We start from the raw sequence: 13641 nt of genomic DNA on the forward strand, positions 1-13641 counted from the left end.
GTTAACCTTGAAGGGGACTTTATCTCCATAGATGTTAGAGCTGAGAGGGGCTACACTCAGGAGATTCTTGCAATCAGTTTTGAAGGGTGATGCACTGCGACAGATAAAAGTTGGATAGGGTTTCAGGAGCTATATAAAGACAGACTTATGTCACTGTACTAATTAAATTCCTTTAGGGCTGTGCTGTTTTGAGCATACCACTCAACCAAGGGAGCTTCAGTAATCTAGGGCAAAGCATAATGATGGACCTTTTTGAAACAAGTTCCTATTTCTTTTATTTGGAAGGAGATAATGGAGCCTTTCAACAACTGGAAATGACAGATGGATCTCCTTTGTATCCAGGTAGTGAGGGGACATTATCCCCTTGTCAGGATCAATTGCCAGGAGATGCTGGAAGTGACAGCAGTGGAGAGGAACATGTTTTAGCCCCACCTGGTCTACAGTCCCACTGTCCTGGACAATGTTTGATTTGGGCTTGTAAGACATGTAAACGGAAGTCAGCGCCAACAGATAGAAGAAAGGCGGCTACTTTGCGGGAAAGGAGAAGGTTAAAGAAAATTAATGAAGCCTTTGAGGCTTTAAAAAGGAGAACTGTTGCCAACCCAAACCAAAGACTCCCCAAAGTTGAAATTCTACGGAGCGCTATAAACTATATAGAGAGGCTACAGGACCTCCTTCAAAGTCTGGATCAACAAGACAAACCCCAGAAACCTGACGAACCCTTCACATATAGTCCCAAGGAGGCCGATGTAAGCAAACAAGTGTATTTTTGTCTTAGTTGTTTGTCTAAGAGATTAACAGTAGAAATTCTAATGAAAGTAGCCAAAGAACTGTATTATTAAGAACACGGTAAACATAGAACTAAGGGTTCACTGTGTTTTCAGTATACAAATTTATAACAGCAATACTATCATGGTTCGAAACAGGGCACATATAGATGAATAATGTTTTTTATTAAGAATTTTTTTATTGACTTACACCGAAAATAATTAACACAAAATAAATAAAATGTAGACTCAAGGGCATATGATAAATACAAGTGAAATGCAGTGTTGTGTCATAAAAGTATGTGTTACACTCAGCCCCTTCTCAGCCAAGAATTTGTTGCTGCAGCTGTCTCAAAAACTTATTTCAAGCTTGACCATTGTAACAGAAACAGCAAAAGAAGACGGCACAGCGAGCCAAAACATTATACATTAAAAGGACGTGTTGTTATGTTTCCACCAAGCAGCATTTTTTTCAGTTTAACAAATATTATAGCACTGCCATATTAATGTGCAGCTTTCAAAAGCAACAAAATGGTGGACAAAATGTGGTAACTTGTCACTTACCACAATAATTGGGTAAAGCTACATAAAGAAATTCAATCCAGATTAAACTGGGTTCTAGAATATTATCAATAATGTAATATATAGTATTTTGTTATGTTATTATATTTTTCATAATTTTATCATTCATATTTAATTATGATATTTAGAATCCATTTTGTAAAATGAAAACCAAATCACATTATAAAAGGGTCTAAAAAAAAAATCTCAATTAAAAGCACCCTGATTGGTATAGTAATGTTAATTATAAGAATGATAACATATAAAGGATTTTCATCTAATTCTTGGTTTGGGATAGGTGACAGTTCTGCCATATAAAAAGGACAGACGAGACTGTAAGAATGCTAGTTTTGTCACAATCCTTAATATATTTACACAAATGTACAATGCCTAAAAACAGGAATAAAATACAACTTTAGTAGACAATTATTAACCTTTAGAAAATCTCATGCATGGTTTAATATTGACATGTCATATTTAATTATATTAGGTACGCAGAGAAGATTTCTTAAGTAGCTGTCATACGGACTGGCGCAAAAGTTCCAATCATTCCACGATGTCCGAATTGAACACCAAAGGAGGTAACTATACAAATTCTCTAGTGGCTATAATTGATCTCTAATAAATTAACCAATAAAAAGACAATAAAATGTAGGTTAACTTTTGACATACTAATACTTTATAAAGATGTAACAGAGCTGATTTTATTAATTAGCTGTCTCTTTTGAGAGTAGACAGCACATCTTAATCTGTGGCACAGGCATTTATATGATGCATGACAAATTTGGCACGCTACATCAGTCTTCTACATCTCCAAAAAAAAAAAGTATTATTGGAATTGCTTCCTTTCTGAATCAGGAGATTTCTAGTAATAGAACAAAACCAATCTTTCGGCCCATCAACGGACTACAAGCTGTTTTACTATAGCAGTGGTAGTCAACCTAACATATCGTGAAGGCCTCAAATGTGGCATTTGACTCTATCAAAGGGTCGCACATCACATTCAACCAGAGTCAGTAAAGGGATAGGCACACACACATACATATATGGCTTTGTTGCACAGTTGTATTTGTGGCCTATTTTTTCTAAAGTTATTTTATTACAACACTTAGAGATGCGAAAGATACCGTAGTATCCCCATAACAAGGATGGAAAGAGAGTAGCTCTTCTGTTCTTGGTTAACAGAGCACTCTGGTCTTGTCCCTCATGTCCAGGGGTGTAGCAATAGAGAGTGCAGGGGTTTATGATCACACTCAGACCCTGGAGGCCATGTCCCATATGAGGAGACTAATACCACAAATGTCAAGTGATAGTTTTTACATGGAGGCCTTAACTTAGGCCTCTGCTTATGTCTGCTCATTATCCTGGGGAAAGCTGCTGAACCTTATGAATTGGCCTTCCCCTGAGGGGGCAGATATCTGGCACATGAAAACTGCTAAATGTGGCTCCCATGCAGCAAATTGGGAATCACTATAATACGGCTAATAGTCTTTTTAATCACAGACTACAGTCTGATGAAAACAGAAGCCAGTAGTCTGCTGATGTATTCACACAAAAGGGAAATAGAATTTTGTGCATTAGAGTGTATTAGTCTCATGTATATTAATACACTACACAACCCATAAAAATAGGATCATAAGTAGTACATAAGTCAGAATTACTGGAAAGCTCACATGGCTGGTGTAATTCTCCTCTCTTGCAGCATTTGTCACTGGCATTTGTTTTACAGAAGGATCTGTTCACGAGTCTTCAGCTTCCTGCAGCCTCCAGTGCCTCTCTTCTATCGTAGACAGTATATCATCTGAAGAGCCGAAGGTCACATGCACTATTCAGGAACTGGTAGAAAACAGTAATCCCATGTAATATATCATGCCTGTCTGCCAGACAAGAACCATTGCTGTGATAAAATGGATGCCACTAGTAAAGAGATGGACGTAATGTTCCCCCCGACTAGTTAAAGGTGTATATACTATTTAATCTGTAGAGGACATTCACACAATCATTCAAGTCTACAGTATTTATTACTGAAATGTCCTTTTGTCTGATAAAAGTATCTCCTTCACATTCAGCAAAATTCATTCCTGTCTTTGCCACATGCAAAGATACAATTTTATATTTTTATTTACACACTGGTAATTCGCCATCTTACTATAGGAAATTTATTTCATTATGCAAGTAGTCAAGTTTTAATATAAATATGAATAAATCTATAACATGTAAAAATTGTAAAATGTCACTTTAAAGAAAATAATTCTGTTTGCTGTTAAATAATTATGTATTGTTTGCGTTAATGTATTTTACAGTATTACAAATATACTGGATGTTCTGTCACATGGCTTCTGAGTATTTGTGATTTACACAGTTATTATAATAATCAATATATTAATTGTACCATATCACTTGTACATGAATATGCGGGGACCCCAAACATTACTTTTTTATTAACTCTCTGTAATGAAAATGCTCAGGGTACTGAATGTATGAGTCCATTGCCTACTTGTTTTACTACTTTTTGAATACCCATATTGAACAGGGCCGCATTATTTGGATTTTACACAGATAACGCAGAGGTTCTTTTTCATGGATTTGTAATATACTACATCGTGGTATGCACCATTGCATTATGGAGGTATTCCTCCCTAGAAGTACTGGAGGCAGCATATAGTGAAGTGCCTACAGGTCGGTAATGTAGATCCATAGGGTCTCTGTTTGCCAAAATACAGGGTCTGTGATCCCTTTATCCCAATCATACTATAGGCTCTGTGGATAGGAAATATTGTAGTCCAATAAAGACATAATACAATAATATGTGTCATGCATAAGAATGAATGGGGCTTTCCCAGGGCCATAACTAGAAGGGGTCCAGTTACACCCTGGATCTAGTGCTTCATTAAAGAGGCTCTGTCACCGGATTTTGCAACCCCTATCTGCTTTTGCAGCAGATAGGCGCTGCAATGTAGATTACAGTAACGTTTTTATTTTTAAAAAACGAGCATTTTTGGCCAAATTATGACCATTTTTGTATTTATGCAAATGAGGCTTGCAAAAGTCCAAGTGGGTGTGTTTAAAAGTAAAAGTCCAAGTGGGCGTGTATTATGTGCGTACATCGGGACGTTTTTACTACTTTTACTAGCTGGGCGTTCTGACGAGAAGTATCATCCACTTCTCTTCAGAATGCCCAGCTTCTGCCAGATCACGCTGTGACGTCACTCACAGGTCCTGCATCGTGTCAGACGAGCGAGGACACATCGGCACCAGAGGCTACAGTTGATTCTGCAGCAGCATCAGCGTTTGCAGGTAAGTAGCTACATCGACTTACCTGCTAACGCCGATGCTGCTGCAGAATCAACTGAAGCCTCTGGTGCCGATGTGTCCTTGCTCGTCTGACACGATGCAAGACCTGTGAGTGACGTCACAGCGTGATCTGGCAGAAGCTGGGCGTTCTGAAGAGAAGTGGATGATACTTCTCGTCAGAACGCCCAGCTAGTAAAAGTATTAAAAACGCCCCGATGTACGCACATAATACACGCCCACTTGGATTTTTACTTTTAAACACACCCACTTGGACTTTTGCAAGCCTCATTTGCATAACTACAAAAATGGTCATAACTTGGCCAAAAATGCTCGTTTTTTAAAAATAAAAACGTTACTGTAATCTACATTGCAGCGCCGATCTGCTGCAATAGCAGATAGGGGTTGCAAAATCTGGTGACAGAGCCTCTTTAAAGAGCAGCAGTGCTATAATGGAGTCATTGGGAGGGGGGGAGGCTGTTATAAATTTTGCAACCGGGCCCAGGAGCCTCCTGTTACACTTCTGGGTTTTACTATGTCTGAAACTTGGAAACCAAATTCTAACATACTTAACTTAGTAATTCTGTGCCATGCCCACGCCACAGGTGTCTGCTTTTTCCGCCTTTTCATGTTCCTTTCTGTTAATCATCAATATGCAATGATGTGATGTCCATTAGCTGTTACGTGATCATGGCCGCCATTAACTGCTATATGACGTGACGTCAACATAGACACCACACTATAACTACAGGCCTCAATGACTAAGGCAATCACAGAAAAGATCCATATAATGGATAGAAATCTCAATAGTGAATAGTATAGTCCTGCTTCATAAAACCCTGTACTGTAGACTGTAGTGAGTTGCAGAAAGAATTCTGCCCCCTAGTGGACGCATTCACTTTGGACAACATGAAATGCTAGCAGTCTTTTGTTAATCTGTTCAAGTGATTTTCTTCTCGCCTTTACACATCCTTAATGATCTTTAAATATCTACGTGGAACACATTCACCACACTGTACAAGCTGCAGTTGGGAGTCATATTATCCATCTGTTCTCCAACTTTGCCCTTTACCATATAACAAGTGGATTGGGTGGCCTATAAGAAGCCCATGATATTTGACATTTGCCCAAAGCCTAAAATAATGTTACTATTAAATATGAAATGTGACATTACATATTAATCTATGCTAAAGGAAATGATGTACAATACATTACAATACAAACATTTATGTCTACAAATTTCTCACCTAATACCGATTATAACCTTAGATGGAAGTATTACTTAACAGTTAAAAACTGTTCTAACATCTGTTTCCTATGCAACTTTTTTGTACAGTCTACTGTGTGAAAAGGGTGCAATATAAAAGAATATACCTATTTCCATAATAACGATTGTATTTATTTTCTATCTATCTATCTATCTATCTATCTATCTATCTATCTATCTATCTATCTATCTATCTATCTATCTATCTATCTATCTATCTATCATCTATCTATCTATCTATCTATCTATCTATCTATCTATCTATCTATCTATCTATCTATCTATCTATCTATCTATCTATCTATCTATCTATCATCTATATAATATCTATCTATCCTTCTTACATATTTCTGTATATCTAGAACAAGATTACAATTTCACAACATGAATATTAAAAAAATAAAAAGTTTAAGAGGACAATTCAAGTTTTTAATTTCTTTATCATTTAAAACTGCTATATTTTCCTTATTTCTTTATATTATATTAGGTTTTAGAAATATTAAATAACTAAATATGTCATAATTAGTCTTTTGATACTGTATAAAATATGAGGCAGGTTCATATTTTTTTTACATTGTTAAATTTAAATGCATTGTACATTTGAAATCATTTTTAAAAAATTATTTTATGCATACATATTGAAACTAATATATACACACATCCCTGCTGGTTGTTAACCCAAATATGCTCACCGCATAACAAAAGAAAAAGAAATAAAAAGTTACAAATAAATTTTCTGATTATGTGTTCTTAAGTAATTTCTTCCTGTATTTTCTATCTGTAACTGTTTTATCAAACATTTTTTCTAATTCTCCTGAGTTGTTATAATAATAATAATAATAATAATAATAATAATAATAATAATAATAATAATATGTTAAATAGTTTAGGCAGAAAATTGACCACGTAGTAAAATTAGCATACTTATATAGATGAATAAATACTAGGAGTAATAATAATAATAATAATAATAATAATAATAATAATAATAATAATAATAATAATAATATTATAGGAAAAGTACTTGACACTGATACATAAACATTGGAAATGGCCCAAGAGAGGGGTTATACAAAGGTTTTCCATTGTCCCACTCCTGTTCATGTTTCCTCAGCATGTAGCAGGAACTAGCAGCTCCTTGTATTCCCAGAGCTGCTAAGAGTATTCATCTCTTTGATCTCCCTTGGGAGTCAAAATCCAAGCTGAAACCAATGTCTTCCTCAGCTGTCTTACACACATATTCTTCCTGCGGCCTTAGTAGGTACTAATTTGTTTGCTTAAGTGTGCAGGGTTCCCAGAATCCAAAGCCAGCAAACTCCTCACACTTTGGATGCGAGAAGTACACACAGCACAGGGCTACTGAATTTTAACTTCCTTCAGGCAAGCAAGGGTTAAAGGCTTACACGTGAAACACAGAAGTGTAAATACTTTACATACAATAGCATAGAAGACAGAAGCCCAGGTACTAAAGAGCCAGTATAATCAGCAAGAAGTATAAGATTTTTATTATAGATTTGTGGTGCCAAATAGGATTCTATATCCCATAAAAACGTGTATATATATATATATATATATATATAAAGGGACTTCCCTGTCCTAAAAAAAACGGTTCTGCTTTTTTTTTAACCAACAATAAACATGAATGAGGCCGAGCTGCAATATCAGGCACAGACAATGAACAATAGTGGCACGGGTTCTGAAATAAAAAAAAATGAAACCCATTTTTCTTAACCTGCACAACCAAAATCTTTTTTTATTTGATCTTTTATTTTTTTTATTTAATACCTGTTAAGTAAGCATATATTATGGATCTCTCATTATAAGAAAGGGTATTTCTATAAAGTCCTGCATATTGTGATTTAAAAGGCTAAGCAAATAAATGGCCAATAACTTCACGTCTGTGCATGTTCTGAATCTGCACACCAGTAATAGGGACCATGTTATGAATGGTAACATGGCGTCGTTCCTTTGTTAGCAGGTCAGTTCATTATGACAAGATACATGAGTCTTGTCCAGACCTTGTTTGGGTGCATTGTGATCCCATTTTCAGCACTTCAATCCCCAAATCCCAGAGGCACAGATTATTTGCTGCCCCATTACCTGACCTTGTAGTTGGTGTTTTCTTTTGCCCCATTTAGTTCCACTTGCCAATTGCTTTAGTTTTGCTTAATTTGTTTGGGGATCAATTTACAAAAGAAAAGTGTAATCCCTCAGGGATACTCTCCACATATAAACCAGTGACGCTGAGTGGAGACGGAGACTTTCTGCCTCGCTCATAACTTCAAATGTAATAATTCAAAATAATAACCTACACTGTTACTATAAAAAGTATACAAGCTACTTTGTGACAGTATATAGATTAAACATATTAATAATTGCTGCTCTTCAAGGCAAAATGTAATTAATATACAATTTAAACTCAAACCACATATGTTTATGTCATCAACAACAAGTTAGCCAGCAATCCCGGCAGAATATTGCTGCCGCGTGTCAGGTCAAAGTGATTGGCAGATATGGTATATCACAGAAGAAAATAAAAGCAAAATGGAAAAAAAATATTATATATATATATATATATATATATATATATATATGTGTGTGTGTGTATTCATAACATGTTTCAGGAGGAGCCAACTATGTTGTTTGTAGTATATAGTAACTTTATTATTTACCATAAACAGAATATGTCTCATGTATAAGCTTCATAAGGCAAAGAAAAAAAAGAATACACTAGAAAATATATCGGATAGTTTGTATTTGATATTTATTAAGGCTCGACTTATATTCCTCAAATACCGACAGATCTGAATTATAAAATATACGGCGTGGCTAAGCAGTCGCTATATGCCGACTTATATGACTATATGCACAGCAATGTTCTTCAACAGAATAATAGTGGTGGTGCATAAAAGGATAGAAATGCTGTGCAGGCTTCACTCCAGTTTAAGTTTTAAGATATTTATAAACAGTACAACATGTACATAAATATGTTAGAGATTTAGGAAGGTTGGAATTAAATTTCATATATCTAGTTGGGATTACATTTACATTTCATGTTAATAGATGACCCAGATTATTTATAGTACTGCAATAATTCTAGTATTGCTGATTGCTTTATTAAGTGTCTATCTGTTATAAAGCGTTTAAATAAAAAATAAATAAAAAATGAATAGTTGAAATTTGAATATATACAATAATATTTGATCATTAATCAATTAAAATAACATATTTAATTATACAATAATATATTTATTCTACATAAAAAAGAATAATTGAATTCCTATTTCTCCTAATTAACTTATCCTAAATAATTTATCTCAAATTATATATATATAGTAACCACAACAATTTGTGGACCTGGATATAATACTTTGCATTTATAGTTTATAATGTATTTATCTGTGCATAGATTTACTTATTATACATAGGCCACGATATAGTAAAATACAATACAATTTTGAATGGAACACTGTGCAAAAAAAGAACTATTCATTATATAAAGGAAATTGTAGAAAGGAACTAAAATGTGGATTTTACAAGACAATGTTAATGCTCCTATAATAAGAAATACCACCAGATTGAACTTTCCATAGTAACAGTACAGTACATATAACATAGTCCACTTTTTATTTAGTATTTTTAGCACATTTCTAACAATTCTATACAAGTAAGACTTTTAAAACATCAAAAGATTGCAAATTGACTTCATCTTCTTCTCTCTAAAAAGACATTACACATGAAATTCATTATGCAGAGTGACTATTTGCCTTCCATTGTAAACGGGCTTACATTAAAGCTTTATACCTCAGAAAACCATGCAGAAAAGTGTGCCCACTGAATTGCTAACATCCTCTTTACCTTCCTCCTTCCTGAACCAAATGTGCCCGCCAGCTCAATGTGACCCAAGTGTTGTTTCACCTTGGCAAAAGCCTGCTAATGGCTTCATTACCACTTTAATTACCCCTAACAGCTCCAGTGATGTGCCACAGCTTTTGGGAGACTTGTCATTGAGTTGTGTGAACTAGCTGAGTGAACCAGGGGTGGAGATCCACAAAGCAGCTGGGACCCATCTGGAACTGTGCAAAGAAGCTGCTACCGGCTACTGTTGTGACACCAAACACTCTGGTTTTAGATAGATAGATAGATAGATAGATAGATAGATAGATAGATAGATAGATAGATAGATAGATAGATAGATAGATAGATAGATAGATAGATAGATAGATAGATAGATAGATAGATAGATAGATAGATATGAGATACTAGATAGATAGATAGATAGATAGATAGATAGATAGATAGATAGATAGATAGATAGATAGATAGATAGATAGAAATATTTGCTATATATATATATATATATATATATATATATATATATATATATATATATATATATATATCTTAAAGAATATGTAGCGTAACCTGCACACCATTCTGATTTTCTTCATCATTTACATCTTACAGTATAACAACATGGCATAGGGATCTTTTGCAATATAGAGGTTTCGAGTTGTTCTAGAGCGGCATCTTTCATCATAAGGAGGATGTACATGTACAGTCTACTCGGCCTGCATTGCACTATGAACTTCTTAAGATGCTTAACATTAATTATGAAGCATGAAATTACAATTCTCTGCTCGGTGATCACACAGTCTGCATAGTTCAATATTGTTATATGACATATACCGATCTTTAGTGGGAAAAGAAAAGTTGACTTAATATATATATCAAGGTAAAATTTTTGATCCAACAAATCTTCAAGAAAGTATTTTTGAAATGCACAAAATAGTGCATGCTTAGGGCAACCAAATGATTTGTTTCCTTGCACATATAAAATAACCTTAAACAAACAGTAATGTGTCAAAAAACTAATAAACTGAAACCAGACTTTGGAGAGGGAGGGTCTTCCTAGACAGCCCCAGCAGGGGGATGTTTTGGGATATGCTAATGGATATTAGTCTCAGTGGACCAACCTCCTTTCAAGGTGATATATATAAACTGGTGCTTCAATACAGAGACACTGAGCCTAGGCTTACTAATTATTGAAGAAGTCAGCCTAAGACACGCTATAGGCATTTCCTGAGCCTGTATTGCTTCACCCTGAGCAAGCATCTACCTTCATTTACTAGCACAAAGCATGGAAATGGTAGACAGTTGCCATTTTTCCCCATCAGAATTCTTCTATGACAGTTCCTGCATCCCTTCTCCAGAGGAGGAATTTACAGATGACTTTGAGCATGGGATGTCTGTCTTTGGAGCGCACAAAAAAGCTTTTGAGGAATCAGATGAAGAAGAGCATGTGAGAGCACCCAACGGTCATCACCAGGCTGGCCACTGTCTCCTGTGGGCTTGTAAAGCCTGCAAAAGAAAGTCCTCTACAATGGACAGAAGAAAGGCAGCTACCATGAGAGAGAGGAGGAGGCTGAAGAAAGTCAACCACGCATTTGAAACTTTGAAAAGATGTACCACTACAAACCCTAACCAAAGGCTGCCCAAAGTGGAAATCTTAAGAAATGCCATCAAGTACATAGAGAGCCTCCAAGACTTGCTAAGAGAACAAGTAGAGAGTTATTACAGTCTCCCGGGACAAAGCTGCTCTGAACCTAACAGTCCACTGTCCAGCTGCTCAGATGGCATGGTAAGTGTTCTATTGCATGATAAGTGTCTGCAGCTTGGCATTGTATTGGCATTGTATTGGCATATACAGCAGGTACTGCATTTTATAAACTGTAGAATGTATTGCAGACCTGTAGACCATAGACACAATATTTGATATTTAAGAAGAAATATAATGAGTAGAATATTCCCTTGTGATTTAATATATCCAGGCAGTGTAGAATTTCCTGCTTGTTTATATCTGCGACTTTGTGGGAAGATTTTGGGGAAAAAAAACTCCAGTTAAATTAGTAGAGCCTCCTCCGGCCCCAATCCATTCTTCATGCTTAACATGTTACACATTTTTGTGAGATTGCAATTTAGGCATGCTGCTCATTTTACAAGAAACCTCTGAATTAGCACCAGTTGATGTCATAAAAGAACATGGGATATTTCTCCCAAATCTCTAGCTTAGGCCCCCTAATGCAATGCACAGATACGTATATGAAATGAACTCAAGCCAAGTCCTTGGGAATTACTGGTTCTATAATCTCTTTTTTATTTCTTTTTTTTCTAGTTGGATTGCAGCAGTCCACAATGGTCAAAGAGAAATCACAGCTTTGATAATACCTACTGCTCTGACTTAGCAACATGTAAGTATTTTAACTGCACTTTTTGTTTAAATTCACATGTGACCTCTTGGAAGCTATAATGTTTAAGGCTCAGATAAAAAAAAAAGTATGGTTACCAGCAGTCCTATGTAAAACCACAGATAACACATTAATATATTGTGACAAGTTATTCTAAATGGCAAACTCAGCTCTTCTACATCTGACAAACTTAACTCTGTTACATATGTAGACATATGTCAGGCTTATGAAATCTACAGGTCCCCATATGTTGTAGATTTGTAAGTACGAACATGGTGTGTGAAGACATAATTCAACAAAAGCTGGATGGCTACGGAATACCTATGCTCTAGAAACACCTTGTGATAATACTAAGGAGTGTACACCAAAATAATGCATTTAATCCAATGGTTAAGAAGCTTGAATTACCTATAGCATTCATTTTATATTATTTCTTTTCCGCAGCGTTTCCTACAAGCAAACTGACAGCACTCTCCAGCCTTGACTGCTTGTCTAATATAGTGGATCGAATCGCCTCCGCTGAGCAATGTGTTCTTCCTCTTCAAGATACCAGCTCCACATCTCTCTCCAACAGCACAGACTCTATTCCCAGTACCCCGGATACCCCAGATTCTCGACCTGTTTACCACGTGCTCTAAATTCAGCGTCTACAATGATCAAGGCCATCTTCTTGAAACTTAGACATTTCTTTGAAATCAAAGGATTACTATCCCTACTTATAGGGAGCAATACATTGTATATGTGTATATATAAAGGACAGAAATTTACAGGCCTAAATTATATTTCTACTTGGCTACATATCTTATTTAACTGGACTATGCTGACCATTTCTGTGGCAATTAATATTCTTTTTTTAAAGACAACACCAAAAATGTAATACTGAAATGCTGAAATTTTTGTTTTTGTATTGACTTTTCATGAACTATAAATGACATATAGCACACTTTGTCATTTAGAAAATAAGCCTAAACATTCAACAGACGTGTGCTATCCACAAATCTTGAAAGTGTGTTTTGTAATAAATATTTTACTTTGTAAGAAAACGTAAGTGCATTCACATCAAAACTGGTTGTTGTTATTTGTAATGAGAAATATAACTTTTATCTAAATAAAATGTCTCTTGCCATTGCAAAAGGGCCCATTCCATATGTCTATGGATTTCGTACATGCAGTGACTATAAAAAAACACTACAAAAACAATTAACAGATAAACTTCAGAAAACTATTTGGTATTGATAACTTTCCCTAAATTTTAATTTGTGTTTTTGCCCTCCAAATAGACATCAGAAGGTCGGTCTGGCTCACCGGAGAACCAGAGGATCCTTCGATGGGACCGGCCTCTGACACAATAATGAACCCTAAATGTCCAGCAGAAGACAATCCCATTTGGAGCTGATTTTGGAGCAAACCACTTGCCGCTAGGGTCTATTTTTTTACCAGTTAATTCAAACGTAACTTATTAGACCTTATTAATAATATGTTCTGTCTGTTTAATGATAACAACAAA

The 13641-nt window shown here is 35.4% G+C and overlaps 2 protein-coding genes across 2 annotated transcripts; both read left to right on the plus strand.

Moving 5' to 3' along the window:
* Window positions 1-239: 239 nt before the first annotated feature.
* Window positions 240-3191, plus strand: MYF6 (myogenic factor 6). Its single transcript, XM_075860080.1, has 3 exons — window positions 240-749; window positions 1819-1909; window positions 3058-3191. Exons 1-3 carry the CDS (start codon window positions 240-242, stop codon window positions 3189-3191), a joined length of 735 nt encoding a protein of 244 aa, XP_075716195.1.
* A 7835-nt stretch (window positions 3192-11026) lies between these two features.
* Window positions 11027-12772, plus strand: MYF5 (myogenic factor 5). The gene is made up of 3 exons (XM_075860081.1): window positions 11027-11527; window positions 12062-12137; window positions 12579-12772. The coding sequence occupies exons 1-3, from the start codon at window positions 11027-11029 to the stop codon at window positions 12770-12772; spliced, it is 771 nt and encodes a 256-aa protein (XP_075716196.1).
* Window positions 12773-13641: the final 869 nt, after the last annotated feature.

The sequence above is a fragment of the Rhinoderma darwinii genome, chromosome 3, assembly GCF_050947455.1.
Source record: "Rhinoderma darwinii isolate aRhiDar2 chromosome 3, aRhiDar2.hap1, whole genome shotgun sequence".
NCBI classification, from domain to species: Eukaryota; Metazoa; Chordata; class Amphibia; order Anura; family Rhinodermatidae; genus Rhinoderma; species Rhinoderma darwinii.

Coding starts and splice junctions, on each gene's coding strand:
- MYF6 (XM_075860080.1), top strand. CDS start 240: ATGATGGACCTTTTTGAAACAAGTTCCTATTTCTTTTATTTGGAAGGA. Junction 750..1,818: donor ATAGTCCCAAGGAGGCCGAT/GTAAGCAAACAA, acceptor TAATTATATTAG/GTACGCAGAGAAGATTTCTT. Junction 1,910..3,057: donor CGAATTGAACACCAAAGGAG/GTAACTATACAA, acceptor TTTGTTTTACAG/AAGGATCTGTTCACGAGTCT.
- MYF5 (XM_075860081.1), top strand. CDS start 11,027: ATGGAAATGGTAGACAGTTGCCATTTTTCCCCATCAGAATTCTTCTAT. Junction 11,528..12,061: donor CCAGCTGCTCAGATGGCATG/GTAAGTGTTCTA, acceptor TTTTTTTTCTAG/TTGGATTGCAGCAGTCCACA. Junction 12,138..12,578: donor CTGCTCTGACTTAGCAACAT/GTAAGTATTTTA, acceptor TCTTTTCCGCAG/CGTTTCCTACAAGCAAACTG.